The sequence below is a fragment of the Littorina saxatilis genome, linkage group LG17 (genome assembly GCF_037325665.1).
Source record: "Littorina saxatilis isolate snail1 linkage group LG17, US_GU_Lsax_2.0, whole genome shotgun sequence".
NCBI lineage: Eukaryota > Metazoa > Mollusca > Gastropoda > Littorinimorpha > Littorinidae > Littorina > Littorina saxatilis.
Window position 1 is genome coordinate 19,791,955 of NC_090261.1, and position 17,986 is coordinate 19,809,940.

Consider the following 17,986-nt stretch of genomic DNA (forward strand, 5'->3'; position numbering starts at 1 on the left):
AGCGGATGGAGATGAGAGAGGGGGGCTAAGGAGATGGAGATGGGAGAGGGAGGCTAAGGAGATGGAGATGGGAGAGGGCGGCTAAGGGGATGGAGATGGGAGAGGGAGACTAAAGCGATGGAGATGGGCGAGGGGGGCTAAGGAGATGGAGATGGGAGAAAGAGGGGAGAGGGGGCTAAGGGGATGGAGATGGGAGAGGGAGGCTAAGGAGATGGAGATGGGAGAAGAAGGGGAGAGAGAGGCTAAGGGGATGGAGATGGGAGAGGGAGGCTAAGGGGATGGAGATGGGAGAAGGCGGCCAAGGGGATGGAGATGGGAGAAGGAGGGGAGAGGGCGGCCAAGGGGATGGAGATGGGAGATGGAGGCAAAGGAGATGGAGATGGGAGAAGGAGGGGAGAGGGCGGCCAAGGGGATGGAGATGGGAGAGGAGGCTAAGGAGATGGAGATGGGAGAAGGAGGGGAGAGGGCGGCTAAGGGGCTGGAGATGGGAGAGGGAGACTAAGGAGATGGAGATGGCAGAAGGAGGGGAGAGGGAGGCTAATAGGATGGAGATAGGCGAGGGGGGCTAAGGAGATGGAGATGGGAGAGGGAGGCTAAGTAGATGGAGATGGGAGAGGGGGGCTAAGGGGATGGAGATGGGAGAGGGGGGCTAAGGGGATGGAGATGGGAGAGGGGGGCTAAGGAGATGGAGATGGGAGAGGGAGGCTAAGGAGATGGAGATGGGAGAGGGGGGCTAAGGAGATAGAGATGGGAGAGGGAGGCTAAGGAGATGGAGATGGGAGAGGGCGGCTAAGGGGATGGAGATGGGAGAGGGAGGCTAAGGAGTTGGAGATGGGAGAGGGGGGCTGAGGAGATTGTTACGACTCAACTCCAAACAACTCTTGTTTAGCCGAGACTGAAATATTTTGTTGCACCATTAGGGTAAGAGTCTACGAGACCTTGGAGACGAAGTAATGACGTCACTAGTATGAGAATCTACATGTTGGATCAACGTCATTACTGCGTCATTAATATGCGAATTTACGTAACTCATGGAGTTGCATCGTGGGATGAAAACAGTTATTTGGAGGAAGGAAACGTGAACCGCTAACCATTACGGTCACTCTATTTGCCGGGTACTGAGAGGCTACAAGTGGGGAACAAGAATCCTGTGTAACCACCGATGAAAAGCCGCCGGCACCTAACCTACCATCCCAAGGCCTGAGATGTAACCCGCAGCCGCACAGACTCGTATAGTAGTGTCCGGAAAGGAGCATCAAGAGGTAAGGTGTCGTTGTAATATCGAGCGTCCATCAAGGAACAGCTATTATACACTCACATCTATTCGCATATGATATTTGTTTTAGAGTGTTTAATGAAGTTAATCATAAACGTACATGCTGCAAGTTAGTTCGGCATATAGATCTAGTATTTTATTCAGTAACCATGCTTGGTTTGTCTGCGAACTGCCCGACATGAAGATAGGGCAAGAAATCAAAATTAACCTTGATCCTAGGATACCGTTGTTAATAACAAGTATTACCTTTGATCCAGGGGTTCGAGCGTCTAGGATCCGCTGGGATAAGGGTGAACTAATCAAGCTACGCCACCAGTGTGATCCACCAGCGAGGAGCAAAAGGAGTTTGTCTACTAATTATCATCATCATCCAGTGATCTTCATCAAGTTCGTCACTGCTACGGTCATCATGTGAATCCAGGCTTCCATCAGGACATTCGGACTTTGTAACTAACCAGCCCATTTAAGATAAGTCCAGTTCGACATTAAACTAGCTGTCAATGCAAGAACAATTAACTATGAACGCAAATTCGTTAGATCTAAAATAGAAATAGTTTGTTAAAGAATCCGGAAATATTACCAACCAATAAATTTATTCATTAATCTAAATCATCAGTGTTTTACGAGATTGATTTGAAGCATGACTGTTGTAAAGTATTGAATATAACTTTGGTGTGTTCTTAGATATTGTATCTAAAACACAAGGTAAAAAGTGGAACTGCAACAATGGGGGCTCTGTCCGGAGATCTATACTGAACTCGTGTTCGTACCAAAGAAAAACTTGCATTGACAACTGGTTTACCCCATAAATTAGTTAGTCAAATTATCCGTGAAGCGACGGAAATTAGAATATTTTCTGGAAAAATCTTTCTTCATTTTTTCTTTCTTCAAAATTCAAAATCATTTCCTGCTTCATGTCGGATTCACTCATATACAGACCAGACGGTGGTAAGTAGAATATTTAAATCATTTCTGTAAGAAGAAATTTTAAATAACTCCGTGTTTGATTTGGGTACATTCTGCCCAAAGAATCTTCGCGATCGCTGTTGTTCACGAACAGCGTTTTTGCTAAATTAATTCGTGGAAGGATTTCCATCTAGTTCGTCGAACAGTATCATAGTCATAAGGTAAGACATAGAATTGATGTTCGACAACTTCACGGGAAATTGGCAGTTTACTAACGAACTGTCGGTTCGAATTATACTCTCAAGTTCTGATCAAAACGGTGAGTGTGTTATAATTCCAACCAGGATGGACGCTCGATAGTACTAGGACCTTAGTTTAAGTTCAGATTAAATTATAACTCTAGTCGGAGTAACATTTAAAACGTGTTGCTTATTTAAGTTGTGCTTCACATTATTAGTTATCTATAACCCGCGGGTTGATAGTTAATAGTGGGGAAAACTTCTGTGGGTGTGTTGACAGACTGAAGGTCGTCATCACATAAGGCTTTGTAAGGCAACTTACTCAGCGACACACCACTAAGTCCTAGTTAGTCGTTTCGGTTCAAGATAGAGACGAAGGACAGGTGTAGGAAAAATCACGTGCGCGTGTAACATTGTTTGTACCAGTGTTGAAAGGTTGAACAATACCTGCGGGTAAGAGTCTTCCATATTAGAGTACCACCAAGAGTGGATGTACCAAAGTTTTGCATTTTGAGGGATTACCTAAAATGGCTGATACCAGACATCATCAGCACTACACCAGATTCTCGTCAACCGTGGGCATAGACCCAGAATATACAGAAGGAGCAAATCTGATTGATATCACCGATCTAGGTGATGACGGCCACGCCGCTCAGCCTGTGAACGGACAGGTCGAGCAGACCGTTCCATCAAGTCCCAGCGTCAGTTCGATCAAGGAATTGATCACCATGGGGAAAGAGTTGGGTTTGGAGGGAAAGGAACTACAGTCATTCGTCCAAGGGGAGAGGGATAAAGAGCGTGAACATGAGCGAGAAGCCAGTAGGCTAGCACTAGAAGAGCGTAAAGATGAGCGCCAAGAGAATGAGAGAAACAGACTCTTTAGGATAGAAGAGCTGCGCATTCAGAGCGAGGTTCAGATGAACACGAATGGAAACGCAGCTCATCCTTCCCAACCCTCACATGACCATGATCCCCGTTTCATTCCCAAAATCCCTTACCTTGATGACAAGGATGACGTTGAATCCTGGCTCAAACAGTTTGAACACTATGCCAGAGATATGAATTTGGACGAATCAAAGAAAGCCTCCCGGCTGATATACTTCTTGAAAGGTAAGGCCCGTACCATCGTGTCCAAAATGGACGATGAGGATGTTGACGACTATGAAAAGGTGAAGAGCGCGTTATTTGAAGGATTCCAGCTCACCGCTGAGCAATATCGCATGAAATTCCGCAATACTAGACGTAATCCCGCGGAAACTTACAAAGAACACATCACTAGACTCGATCGGTACCTAACCAAGTGGATCGAGCTTGATCCGTGCGAGAAAACTGTCAAAGGATTAACCGATTTGATCCTGCGAGAGCAGTCCTTGCAGTCAATGCCTTCTGATCTCGCCGTGCATGTCAAAGACCGGAACCCGATCAATGCCAAGGAGATGGGAAAACTCGCGTCCGATTATGAGCTGAACAGAAGCCAAAATAGATTGAGACCGACACCAACGCGAACTCCTCAGGACGGAACGAAACGTTTTGAGAAGGATCATAAACCATCACCTCAACAAGGTAAAAGATCTTCTTTGACACCGGCGGAACGCGAAAAACTCCGAGAAGCAGGACTATGCTTCTATTGTCGCGTAGGTCTACACCGTTCGAGCGATTGTCCCTTACGGAAAAAAGGCAACACCGCCGGAGCTGTGACGGTTGAAGATGTCCGACGCGAAACACAGGGAAGAAAATCCCCGTTAGATAAATTGTGTCGAGACTGCACCACAAAAAAGTTTTCGGATCTAGTTGACGTCAAAGTCAACGGCAAACGAGTGACCGCCCTGAGAGACTCGGGCTGTAGCTCGATTGTGGTGGCCGCACATCTTGTGCCGGCCGACAAAATGACTGGTCAGAGAAAGAGGACCACGTTAGCGGACAAAAGTAAAGTCCGGTACTGTGAGACCGCGATCATTCATGTAGATTCGCCCTTCTTCTGCGGAGAGACAGAAGTCGTGGTCATGGCGGATCCCATAATGCCGGTGCTCATAGGAGAGTTCCATGGAACTCAGAACGACAGGAGGAAAACACCGATTTTCCCTGTCAGAGAACCTACCTGGTATCACGACAGCACTGAGACAGTCGCTGGGGCCGTAGATACCAGAGCACAGTCCAAATTGGACAATGATAGAGACAAATCTGCGAGTAAGCCAAGTAGCCGGGAGCCAACATCGGATATGTTTACTCCAAAGGACTTACGCGAGGCTCAGAAGACAGATCCTTCGTTAGACAGCATCAGGAAACAAGCTGCTACCGGAGAAGAGAGAGGCCACATGAGGGTCGTGGAAAAGAATGGTATCTTGTACCAGTCGACGTTCAATCGGAAAGGAGAGGAGTCTTTGAAGGTTATTCTTCCCAAATCGTTCCGTAGTAAGGTGCTCGCATTCGGCCATGATCATCCAATGGCAGGACACCAAGGTCAGCGTCGTACCGCCGAAAGGATTAGACGCGAATTTTGGTGGCCATGCTGTGGTGTTGAGATCCGCCGCTACTGCTTGTCATGTGACGCTTGCCAGCGATCCGCGCCAAAACACCTTACGAAGAAGGTCCCATTGGGCAAGATGCCAGTGTTTGAGACTGCTTTCAGAAGAGTAGCAGTCGATATCATCGGGCCTATTCTTCCTATGTCCGAGAACAAAAAACGGTACATCCTCGTCATGGTTGACTTTGCCACCCGCTACCCTGAAGCTGTCGCGTTGAAGGACATTCACGCCGAGACAGTAGCCGATGCTTTGTGGGATTTTTGGACTAGACTCGGTATCCCAAGTGAAATATTGACTGATAACGGGAGCCAGTTCACAGGCACTCTGATGCAGGAAGTCACTGAACTCCTCCGCATCAAAAGGAAAACATCTGCGGTATTTCATCCAGCTGGGAATGGTTTGTGCGAGAGAATGAATGGCACGTTAAAGAACATGCTCAAAAAGATGTGCATAGAACAGCCCAAAGCATGGGACACGTTCATCTCTGCATTACTGTTCGCATACCGCGAGACTCCTCAAGAGAGTTTAGGTTTCTCGCCATTCGAACTGTTGTTCGGGCGTACTGTCAGAGGACCAATGCAACTCTTGAGACAGATTTGGACAGATGAGAGCGTCTCAGATGAGGTCAAAACCACTGCAGAATATGTAGTGAACCTTCGTGAGAGGATCGAAGAGACCTGTTTGCTTGCTCGAGAGAACCTGAAAAAAGCATCAGTGCGATCTGCTCAATATTACGATCGTAAAGCCAAACCAAGGTCGCTAAAACCAGGAGAGAAAGTCCTGATTCTCAAGCCATTGAAAACAAACAAACTGGAACTCACTTGGCAAGGTCCATTTGAAGTGTTAGAGAAGTTGAATGATTTCGACTACAAAGTCCAAGTAAGGAGGAAGGAAAAAGTATTCCATGTCAACCTCCTCAAGTCTTACGTCGAACGTGAGCAACCTGTCACCGATGGAACAATTCCGGTTGCAGTAGTAGAAGAAGAAGAGGAAGAAGTGATCGTCTCAGTAGTGGTAGAGGAGGACGAAACCACTAACGACGACATCTTCAGGTTGGACAGTCAGAGGACTATCCCAACATTTGAGACAAAGCGCACAGAAGGTTTAGACCACGTGCACTTTTCAGAGAAACTCACTCAGACACAGCGAACTGAAGCGAGACAGATCTGCGCGGACAGACTAGATAATCTGACCGACGTACCACTCACCACGAATCTGACTACGTGTCGAATCGAGGTCACAGACAAGAAACCGGTCTATATAAGACCACGCCCCATTCCACATGCGTATGTGAAGATGGTGGAGAATGAAGTCGAAGAGATGTTGAAGCTAGGAGTCATCGAACCCGCCAACTCAGCTTACAATTCACCCATTGTTCTCGTCAAAAAGAAAGAAGAAGGGAAGTACCGCTTTTGCGCGGACCTCCGTGGGTTGAATGATGTCACGGTGTTCGATGGGGAACCCATCACCGACGTTCAACATTTATTCCAAAGCTTAGGAAAAGCCAAGTACTTCTCCAAGCTAGATCTCACGCGTGGCTACTGGGGAATACCCATTGTCGAGGAAGACAGAGACAAAACCGCGTTTGTGACGTCACGAGGCCAGTTCCGATGGGTGAACATGCCCTTCGGGTTGAAGACCGCCACTGGCATCTTCAACAGGATGATGAGGAAGTTGCTAGGTCCCCTCAACCGAGACGATGTGTACCATTTTATGGATGACATCTTGATAGCCACTGAGACGTGGGAGCAACACATGGAAGCCCTGAAGGCAGTCCTTCAGCGGCTCAAAGAAGCCAACCTTGCAGCAAAACCGTCGAAATGCTACATCGGATTCGACCAATTGCCGTATCTTGGCCATGAAATCGGGCATGGAGAGAGGTGGCCAGAAGACGATAAAATCGTGAAGATCGTGAACGCCAAAGAGCCAGCTACAAAGAAACAGCTACGCGCATTTTTGGGTCTCACGGGGTTTTACCGAGAATACCTGGAAAACTACTCGACTGTGGTCGTGCCGCTCACCGACATGACAAAGAAGAGCTTGCCAGACAAACTCAAATGGAGTGACGAGGCAAAGAAGAGCTTCGCAAGACTCAAACGAATGGTCAGTGAGAAACCAGTCCTGAAAATGCCTGATTTCGGCAAGGACTTCGTTCTCCGCACTGACGCATCAGACCGAGGAATCGGTGCGGTACTGATGCAACTACATGGAGAGAAGCTACACCCCGTAGCGTACCAGTCGAAGAAGCTACTCGGGGCTGAGTCCCGATACGCGACTGTGGAAAAGGAATGTCTAGCAACAGTCTGGGGAGTACAGAAGTTTGAAAGATACCTGTACGGACGACACTTTGTGTTGGAGACAGACCACCAACCCTTGAAATGCCTACAGAGGAATCCAACAAACCCTCGTCTGTTACGATGGTCGCTACAATTGCAACCATACTCCTTCACAATCAACTACATCCCAGGAAAGGACAACCTAGGTGCCGACTATTTGAGTCGCATCAACTGAGTTTCAGAGTCCAGAAGGAAAATTTGTCCACCCCGTTGGAGTAGTGAGGCCAAACTGGCCGCGACAGGCTCATGCAGATCTACTCCAAAAAGTGGAAACAATTGTATATGCATATTGTATATTGTATGGTATTGTATTGTATATTGAGTCGTATAAACGGAAACGAAATAAGATTTCGCTTGTCCACCCCCCGGGGTTATGTTACGACTCAACTCCAAACAACTCTTGTTTAGCCGAGACTGAAATATTTTGTTGCACCATTAGGGTAAGAGTCTACGAGACCTTGGAGACGAAGTAATGACGTCACTAGTATGAGAATCTACATGTTGGATCAACGTCATTACTGCGTCATTAATATGCGAATTTACGTAACTCATGGAGTTGCATCGTGGGATGAAAACAGTTATTTGGAGGAAGGAAACGTGAACCGCTAACCATTACGGTCACTCTATTTGCCGGGTACTGAGAGGCTACAAGTGGGGAACAAGAATCCTGTGTAACCACCGATGAAAAGCCGCCGGCACCTAACCTACCATCCCAAGGCCTGAGATGTAACCCGCAGCCGCACAGACTCGTATAGTAGTGTCCGGAAAGGAGCATCAAGAGGTAAGGTGTCGTTGTAATATCGAGCGTCCATCAAGGAACAGCTATTATACACTCACATCTATTCGCATATGATATTTGTTTTAGAATGTTTAATGAAGTTAATCATAAACGTACATGCTGCAAGTTAGTTCGGCATATAGATCTAGTATTTTATTCAGTAACCATGCTTGGTTTGTCTGCGAACTGCCCGACATGAAGATAGGGCAAGAAATCAAAATTAACCTTGATCCTAGGATACCGTTGTTAATAACAAGTATTACCTTTGATCCAGGGGTTCGAGCGTCTAGGATCCGCTGGGATAAGGGTGAACTAATCAAGCTACGCCACCAGTGTGATCCACCAGCGAGGAGCAAAAGGAGTTTGTCTACTAATTATCATCATCATCCAGTGATCTTCATCAAGTTCGTCACTGCTACGGTCATCATGTGAATCCAGGCTTCCATCAGGACATTCGGACTTTGTAACTAACCAGCCCATTTAAGATAAGTCCAGTTCGACATTAAACTAGCTGTCAATGCAAGAACAATTAACTATGAACGCAAATTCGTTAGATCTAAAATAGAAATAGTTTGTTAAAGAATCCGGAAATATTACCAACCAATAAATTTATTCATTAATCTAAATCATCAGTGTTTTACGAGATTGATTTGAAGCATGACTGTTGTAAAGTATTGAATATAACTTTGGTGTGTTCTTAGATATTGTATCTAAAACACAAGGTAAAAAGTGGAACTGCAACAGAGATGGAGATGGGAGAAGGAGGGGAGAGGGGGCTAAGGAGATAAAGATAGGAGAAGGAGGGAAGAGGGGGCTAAGGGGATGGAGATGGGAGAGGGAGGCTAACGGGATGGAGATGGGAGAGGGGGGCTAAGGAGATGGAGATAGGAGAAGGAAGGGAGAGGGGGCTAAGGGGATGGAGATGGGAGAGGGGGGGGCTGAGGAGATGGAGATGGGAGAAGGAGGGGAGAGGGGGGCTAAGGAGATAAAGATGGGAGAAGGAGGGGAGAGGGGGCTAAGGGGATGGAGATGGGAGAGGGAGGCTAAGGGGATGGAGATGGGAGAGGGGGACTAAGGAGATGGAGATGGGAGAGGGGGGCTAAGGATATGGAGATGGGAAAAGAAGGGGAGAGGGGGATAAGGGGATGGAGATGGGAGAAGGAGGCTAAGGAGATGGAAATGGGAGAAGGAGGGGAGAGAGGGCTAAGGAGATGGAGATGGGAGAAGGAGGGGAGAGGGGGGCTAATGGGATGGAGATGGGAGAGGGGGGCTAAGGGGATGGAGATGGGAGAGGGGGGCTAAGAGGATGGAGATTGGAGAGGGCGGCTAAGGGGATGGAGATGGGAGAGGGAGGCTAAGGAGATGGAGATGGGAGAGGGGGGCTAAGAGGATGGAGATGGAAGAAGGAGGGGAGAGGGAGGCTAAGGGGAAAGAGATGGGAGAGGGAGGCTAAGGAGATGGATATGGGAGAGGGGGGCTAAGAGGATGGAGATAGGAGAAGGAGGGGAGAGGGAGGCTAATAGGATGGAGATAGGAGAGGGAGGCTAAGGGGATAGAGATGGGAGAGGGAGGCTAAGGAGATGGGAGAGGGGGGCTAAGAGGATGGAGATGGGAGAGGGATGCTAAGGGGATGGAGATGGGAGAGGGATGCTAAGGGGATGGAGATGGGAGAGGGATGCTAAGGGGATGGAGATGGGAGAGGGATGCTAAGGGGATGGAGATGGGATAGGGATGCTAAGGGGATGGATATGGGAGAGGGATGCTAAGGGGATGGAGATGGGAGAGGGATGCTAAGGGGATGGAGATGGGAGAGGGAGGCTAAGGGGATGGAGGTGGGAGAGGGAGGCTAAGGGGATGGATATGGGAGAGGGATGCTAAGGGGATGGAGATGGGAGAGGGAGGCTAAGGGGATGGAGATGGGAGAGGGAGGCTAAGGAGATGGAGATGGGAGAAGGAGGGGAGAGGGAGGCTAAGCGGATGGAGATAGGAGAGGGGGGCTAAGGAGATGGAGATGGGAGAGGGAGGGGAGAGGGCGGCCAAGGGGATGGAGATGGGAGAGGGAGGCTAAGGAGATGGAGATGGGAGAAGGAGGTGAGAGGGAGGCTAAGGGGGTGGAGATGGGAGCGGGGGGCTACGGAGATGGAGATGGGAGAGGGAGGCGATGGAGAGGGGGGTTAAGGGGATGAAGATGGGAGATGGAGGCAAAGGAGATGGAGATGGGAGAAGGAGGGGAGAGGGCGGCTAAGGGGATGGAGATGGGAGATGGAGGCAAAGGAGATGGAGATGGGAGAAGGAGGGGAGAGGGCGGCTAAGGGGATGGAGATGGGAGAGGGGGGCTAAGGAGATGGAGATGGGAGAGGGAGGGGAGAGGGAGCCTAAGGGGATGTAGATAGGAGAGGGGGGCTAAGGGGATGGAGATAGGAGAGGGGGGCTAAGGGGATGGAGATAGGAGAGGGGGCTAAGGGGATGGAGATAGGAGAGGGGGGCTCAGGGATGGAGATAGGAGAGGGGGGCTAAGGGGATGGAGATAGGAGATGGGGCTAAGGGGAGGGTTAGTGGAAAGGCGTAGGAATATGGTTCCTATCCTTTCCCAACCACCTAGACACAAAACACCCCACTTTTATTAACACAGGCACGCACATAATTAATATTGACACTTTCACAGGGAGAAGCGAGGGGAGGAAAAGGGTGTACAAACGGTGGCGAACGATTTCAGAGTAGTGGGGTGGGGGACATCCCAGATGGTATTAATCGGCTGCATAGCTCTCACTCTGTCGCAGATGTATATATTAAAGCATTATCATAGCAGCTTATGCAAATCAAGAATGTTTATTCTTAATTCTTGATATTGGAGCCTTAACAGTCCACCTGTTTTGATTTTGTTTAAAGCAAATCAACTTGAAAATCTGGCAGTGCGACGTAATTTCGGCAATTTGGGAGAATACCCGAGACTGCCTTGGGTCTTTGACATGAGGTAATCAACTTTGTTTCTGAATTCCCGTGGGAGTGTTCATAATCATGTTTCAAAATTCAAATTCGTTTTTGTGTTTCAACAAACATCTGAAAGGAGGAAAAAGAAACCTTATTACTCCATTTCTAGCGTTATTGATTTGGTTAGCGTACGGTTTCTGATAATAAAAAAACGAATCCAACACGTCTGTTTACACTTTCACCTCGAATGACAGACACAAAACACTGGAAGATAAAGAGGTTCACATCTCATGGCCGGCTTTGTTTTCCTGCAATAAAGAGCAAGTAATTAACTCTGCTACTGAGTCTTCTGTTCTACTTCTATCTGAAAGATATAGTTAAGCCGAAGAGTGGGTTTAGAAAACAGATCTGTATGCCTCTGTTATTTTGTCGGTCCGTCTGTTTGTCTGTCTGTTTGTATGCCTGGCTCTGCATCTTTCTGTCTTTGTCTCTGTCATTGTGCACATTATTTGGTAATCGTAACAATATTGTACGGAGCTGTGGCCAAAGACAATTACAGTTTTTGTCTAGATGTTTGTGTTTTTATAGCCGCCTTTATGCAAAGCATAAATAGGCTATTTAGGATTCGCTCTGGTTGTTTGTTTATTTGTATCTTCAAGAGTTTCGACTGTATCTCTGGTACTCTGGGGTCAATTGAGCTCAAATATGGCGAGTAGCTTGGAATTGTGGGCCCAAGGGTGTGTGCAAACAATTACGTTCCTAACGATAGGCAAACGGAAGATATAAGCTTTACACGCTTTTGGCACCTGGCCAGGAAAACAACAACCTGTAAAGCGGCTGATTAAAGATCTCGCATGAGGACGCGCGTTTCAACCTAACACTTGATGTCGAAGAAATGTGCTAAGTGAGACCTAAAACCTTTATACACGAAGCATGGAAGCTTTTACAAAGCATGGGCGTGTACACTAGCCAGATAACATATTTTTTAATTCGTTTCAGTTGTTGACAAAGACGTTTTCAACTGAAAGTGAATGTGTACGTCAACGCGCAGGTCTGGGGTTGAAACATCGTTCCGCGGCGTCTGCATGTGTGCAAGGGTTTTTATATGGCTTGTATTTATAATGGTCCTTCAAATTAGACAGACAAATCACATAATTAGCCGCTTTCACCACATAAATAGGATGCTTCCAGCAACAGAAATTTTAATTACCAACAGAAAAGCTGAATCTGCAACAATACAAATAAACCAGCAACTGAATGGATGATTCACCAACAATTAATACACTTCAGCAACAAAAAATACGCTCAGCAATTGATTAGCCACTTTGAGCAACAAATTAGATGTTTTCAACAAAAAATAGCTACAAAGAATGGAGTGATTTCAGGTGTCAGTCTGGCAACAAACAGTGTATTCCATTTCCAACCCTCTACCCTCATTGCTGATGCTGCGGGAGCTGTCAGGAACGGCTTCACACTGGCTTTTGGGCAAGATGCTGAGAAAGTAGTTATGTGCTGGGCTCATGTAATAATGAATACCGACAAGCAGCTTGTCAAAATAAAAAACAAGGAGCTGCGAGCTCAGGTCAGGGCAGACATATGCATTCTCCAAACGTGTCCTGATGATGATTCGTTCTTCCAAGCCGCAGCTCTGTTCCTTAGGAAGTGGAAGGCATCAGAGGAAGAAGGAGTGGCTTCCTTCATCGGATATTTTGAGAGCTCATGGCTCGATCAGAACATCACCTGGTACGAGGGATATGCCATTGATCACCCCTCAACCAACAATGCCCTGGGATCCACCAACATGCAAATCAAGAGGCAGAATACCATTCGTGAAATATTGGAGTTGTCCAGATTCCTCGCTGTTGTTGAGCAAGACATTGTGAAGAACTGGTCTGCCGAGAGAACCCCAGGTAGAGATGGAGATGAGCCCAAAATCCCTGTGCAGGATGTCCCCAAGCGTGATCTCAAATTGTGGACGGAGGCTTATCAGTGGGCCTCATCGCCTAGGGAGTCGCTGAAGGCAGGCAATTTGATCTACGTCGCATCCTCAACCTTAGACAAGGAGTTAGCTACAGCCATCAGGGATGTTGAAGAAAAGAACCAATCTGCCTCATGGGCAGATTTCGATGACTTTGCTGCCTGTAGACATGCCATCTGGAAGGTCACAATTGACCCAGACTCTGACCAGTTCAGGTGCAACTGCCCAGGATTTCTCAAGGGCAACATTTGCAAGCACTCTTTGAGATGTGAAATCAGACTCAAAGTATCTGAAGCTCCATCTCAAGCGAAGATGATACCCATCGGCCAAAAGCGGAAACGCGGGCGTCCAAAGTTGGCAAAAGCAGCGCTTGTCCGTCAGTGACTTTCCAGGTTTAATTTGATGAACTTTTAAACCTTTAATCTTAGTACTGTACATGCACAGTGTATGTGTCAGTGAACAAGAATATGTACAAGTTAAGCTATTTCGATTAAATCTGTCACTATCAGAATGATCTTTCTAAAGCTCTGGGTACAATTTCTGTCTTTCTCTATCGTGTTATGTTCTTGAAAATGAAAAGGCTAATTCAACAACAAAATATAAAATCTAACAAACAGAATGTATCAGTTTAGTAGATTATTTTTAGTTAATGTTGTAGGAAGTATCCGTTTCATTGCTAGTATCATCCGATTTGTTGGTGAGTAGTTTGTTGCTAGTTTTATCTCTTTACGTGCTTGAATCATCTTATCTGTGGCTGAAATCATCTTTTTTCGTGCTCAAAGAATCCTTTTTCGTGGTGGAAAATCTGTTGATGAGGTAAGCCTCTCTGTTGCCAGATTCATCTATTCTGTTGGTAAATTAATTTTAAGCCCTTTTTATATACTCTAAGAGAGGCTAGATTTCGACGAGCTCACGATAGCTCAATTGCTTAGGGCGCTCATGTGGGAAGGCGTAGGTGCCGAGTTTAAAACTACGCATGGCTCGAACATTTTTTAGTTTATTATTTTCATCCGAGCATGCAGCTTTCACTTTTTTCTTCTGCACTCCGTTCTCGCTCTCTCTTTCATTTTATTTTAATTTAATTTGTTTAAAAAAAAATGTTTACATTTACATTTTCTTTTTTACTTTTGTTTAAAATTCTGTTAATTTTTTTAATAATTTTTTTTATATATTTTTTTAATTTAATTGTTTTTTTGGTTTTTTTTAATTGTTGTTTTTAATAACTTGTGTGTTTTTGTTTTTGTTTCAGAAAGACTTGACATTGAGATCAAAGTGATCGTGGAGAGTTATTTTTTATTCTGCTGTATAAATAGAAAATATATAAAGTTAAATGTGCATTCCTTTCTGTAAAATTTGTTCTTCTAAGGCAAATGTGTATTAGTACCACTACTTTGATAAAGTGATGCATGGTTCATACAAGTGATCTTTTGCTAACTAAATGTTTGATTTGCATCACTGATTTCCTTGTGTTGGTGTTCCTGTTGCACAAGTCTGAACACACACACACACACACACACACACACACACACACACACACACACACACACACACACACACAGACACACATACGCATACGCAAAACAGACTGAAACAGAACTTTATTTTTATTTCTGTTATCTTCCTCTCTCTGTTGCTGACCTACCTCTCTCTCTCTCTCTCTCTCTCTCTCTCTCTCTCTCTCTCTCTCTCTCTCTCTCTCTCTCTCTCTCTCAGTATGGTTTAAAACAGTTTTGCGTGATTGGAAGCCGGCCCGGGTTGGACACGGGTCAACTGTTTGTGCAGACCCAGAAACGGTATCCATGTCCCACCCCCGTGTCACCACGCTCTCTCTCTCTCTTTTTTTCTCTCTCCCTCTCTCTCTCTCTCTCTCTCTCTCTCTCTCTCTCTCTCTCTCTCTCTCTCAGTATGGTTTGAAACAGTTTTGCGTGACTTAAGGTCGCGGATTAGAATCCGGCCCGGGTAGGTCACGGGTCAACTGTTTGTGCAGTCCCAGAGACGGTATCGATGTTCCACCCCCGTGTCACCACGGCCACAAATCGGCTATCTTGACCTCCGTTAAGGTCAATGCTTGTTCTATCAGTCTTGTCTGTCTGTCTGTCTGTCTGTCTGTCTGTCTCTTTCTTCGCATACTCAGACCCATACGTTTAACCAGCCACACCCAGCAGCACATTCACACATTCTGACTACAACAGTTTACCAGGTCCTCTCCCCCCACACACACAAACATATACACACGCGCGCGCACGCACACACACACACACACACACACACACACACACACACACACACACACACACACACACACACACTTACGCACAAACGCGCGCACACTATCACCACGACCACCACGACCACCACCATCACCAGCCCATTTATAGCCCCCACCACCACCACCACTCGACCTTCTGTTCCCTCCCCAATGCCCTCTACCATCTCCCCCTCCCCACCTCACACAGGGTAACAGTTTGCTAACTACGCAACAGACATCACAAGGGCGAACAAAGCCGTCACTAAACCATTGATCTCCTAAGTACAAACGTATTAGTCCATCCTATCTTTACGCCTCTCTTCTTTTCACTGTCCATTCAAAACCACCGTGGACACTTTTCACTGAAGCTGTTTTTATCTCCCAGGAACGAACTTGAGGGCAAGACCCTATTTCAAAGTAACGAGTTTCATCCAAAAATATAAACTTAATCAGGGGGAAAAAAGTCGAAGACTTTGTTGGTTTGTTGGTTTAGTCAAAGATAGAAGTATAAAACATCTTTTTTGGGGGAAATACTAATCATGTCGGCGAAAGCGTGATTAAAACATTCAGTGATTCAATCAGTCTAAAACGACATAAACAGTTCGCAGAGACCGAGTCTTGGCTGGCTTGATGCCCGACGACCGAGTCTTGGCTGGCTTGATGCCCGACGACCGAGTCTTGGCTGGCTTAATGCCCGACGACCGAGTCTTGGCTGGCTTAATGCCCGACGACCGAGTCTTGGCTGGCTTGATGCCCGACGACCGAGTCTTGGCTGGCTTGATGCCCGACGACCGAGTCTTGGCTGGCTTGATGCCCGACGACCGAGTCTTGGCTGGCTTGATGCCCGACGACCGAGTCTTGGCTGGCTTGATGCCCGACGACCGAGTCTTGGCTGGCTTGATGCCCGACGACCGAGTCCTGGCTGGCTTGATGCCCTAGTCAGGTGCGTAGTCACTCACACTATGAGCAGCGTTGTCTTAAAATGCGTTTTTTTAACGTTTACAAAGTAAATAAAAAGTTTATTCCTGCTCGTTTTCACGATCATATTTACCAGCACAGATTGTTCTAGGTGTGAACACAAGGTAGGAGCAACCTTCAACTTAAACACACACCAACAATCACCAGCAGGCTGCTTTGTGTGCAGAGCGGGGACAGTTCCACCAGTGGCAACCTGTCACACTCATTTTGAGCACAAATTCCCTCTCTGCCGGTGGAATCAGTGGAATCAGCAAGACTGTTCACTTTTCCTATGTGTTCAAGTCGATGAGTGTATTAAAGTCAAAGCTTGAGGAGATCTGCTGCGACTGACGTGGTCGCGCTTATATGATCTGCCATTTGTGAGAGGGCGAAAAGTGTGAAAACCGAGTATAACGCGTACGCCTTCACGACAAAGCCATTAGCGCTGTAACGCGATGTTCTTTTAAATTCATAGTAATAACCTTAGGGGAAAGAAACACTTTGCGCTTTCCACGTCAAGCATTTGTTGTGCAAGAACAAGTTTTTCTTTTTTTTTCTCAAACTTTTGAGCTGTAATGAAATGCTGTTAGACGATCTGGTGGGCATATACTAGGACACACGCACGCACTCACGCAGATTTACACACACACACACACACACGCACGCACGCACGCACGCACGCACGCACGCACGCACACACACACACACACACACACACACACACACACACACACACACACACACACACACACACACACACACACACACACATTGATTGTGATTGTCGTAAACAGAGATTCAGTTTTGAAATCATGTGTGTAAAAACTGAATGTTTTTATTCGGGTTCTCTGGTTTTATTCAGCCACATCCAGCTGTTCAGCCGTAAGAACCGAAATAGAATCGTTTCCTGTTTTAATTAAAGAAGTCTAAATATGTTCTTTCATGTAAGCTTGTTTGTTCGAACGTCAGATTGTGGGGAATTTCTTCACACAGAGACTAATCGAATTTGTGTCACACACACACACACACACGCACGCACGTACGCATGCACGCACGCATGCACGCACACACGCACGCACGCACGCACGCACACACACACACACACATACACACACACACACACACACACACTCACACACAGACACACACACACTCATTGATGTATTAGAAGAGAACAATGGGTGCAAGCCAATGACAAGTGTCTGATCTATGGTAGTATTCTCAACAGTTACCTTTCGTAGGATGAATAACAGATCAAAACGATATTCATAATGCCATCTGTGAAATTATGCATTTGGGTAATGTTACTTTTTTACATTACTGAAAGGACATGAAAACAAACAACAATAAACGAAATGTCCGGAAGTGATTCAAGGACAAGGAAGGCTGAATTCCCGGGTGTAATATGAAACGTGGCCCAACATTTTAACAGCAGAAATTGTTCAGACATTTTAGTTTATTGTTTGAACAGTTCAAATATTCCAATATGCTAAGGTAACAAAGGGGATGAAGGGATCGAAAAGGATGCAAAACTAGCCTTGCTCAATTCCATCAGCATTTGTTGATATTGACCACGCTAGGGCATGCAAACTACTTCTCCACAAAGTGACTTGCAACAAGCAACTAACCTTTCCAAATAATGTGTTTCAGTGATTGTCGGACGAGCTGTTTATCTGGGTTTGTCGCCCTGAGACTGGCAGGTGTAAGAAATAAAAATCGACCAACAATCGGCGTCAGAGAAAGAAAGCTGCAATCAGCTAAAGCTCCTCAACAAAGATGCCGGGACAGTAGGTGGGTGGGCTGTTCCCTTGG

At 46.4% G+C, this 17,986-nt stretch overlaps 2 protein-coding genes and 2 long non-coding RNA genes across 5 annotated transcripts; all 4 read left to right on the forward strand.

Moving 5' to 3' along the window:
- The first annotated feature begins 858 nt into the window (after positions 1–858).
- On the forward strand, positions 859–1,885 carry LOC138951843 (uncharacterized). The gene is made up of 2 exons (XR_011451231.1): positions 859–1,262; positions 1,534–1,885. It is a non-coding gene; the product is annotated as an uncharacterized lncRNA (long non-coding RNA).
- Positions 1,886–2,948: 1,063 nt separating this feature from the next.
- LOC138952705 (uncharacterized) lies at positions 2,949–7,457 on the forward strand. The gene has a single exon (XM_070324409.1). It carries the CDS (start codon positions 2,949–2,951, stop codon positions 7,455–7,457), a length of 4,509 nt encoding a protein of 1,502 aa, XP_070180510.1.
- Positions 7,458–7,605: 148 nt separating this feature from the next.
- Positions 7,606–8,686, forward strand: LOC138951845 (uncharacterized). Its single transcript, XR_011451232.1, has 2 exons — positions 7,606–8,063; positions 8,335–8,686. It is a non-coding gene; the product is annotated as an uncharacterized lncRNA (long non-coding RNA).
- A 1,924-nt stretch (positions 8,687–10,610) lies between these two features.
- On the forward strand, positions 10,611–14,428 carry LOC138952897 (uncharacterized). 2 transcript variants are annotated; one of them, XR_011451453.1, is made up of 3 exons: positions 10,611–11,034; positions 11,991–12,078; positions 14,219–14,428. XR_011451453.1 is itself a non-coding variant. In XM_070324647.1 (2 exons), the coding sequence occupies exon 2, from the start codon at positions 12,253–12,255 to the stop codon at positions 13,351–13,353; it is 1,101 nt and encodes a 366-aa protein (XP_070180748.1). In that variant the 5' UTR covers positions 10,611–11,034; positions 11,991–12,252; the 3' UTR covers positions 13,354–13,839. The 2 variants fall into 2 exon arrangements, 1 of the variants encoding a protein (XP_070180748.1); XM_070324647.1 differs by lacking the exon at positions 14,219–14,428 and having other exon boundaries at positions 11,991–13,839.
- The last annotated feature ends 3,558 nt before the right edge of the window (positions 14,429–17,986 follow it).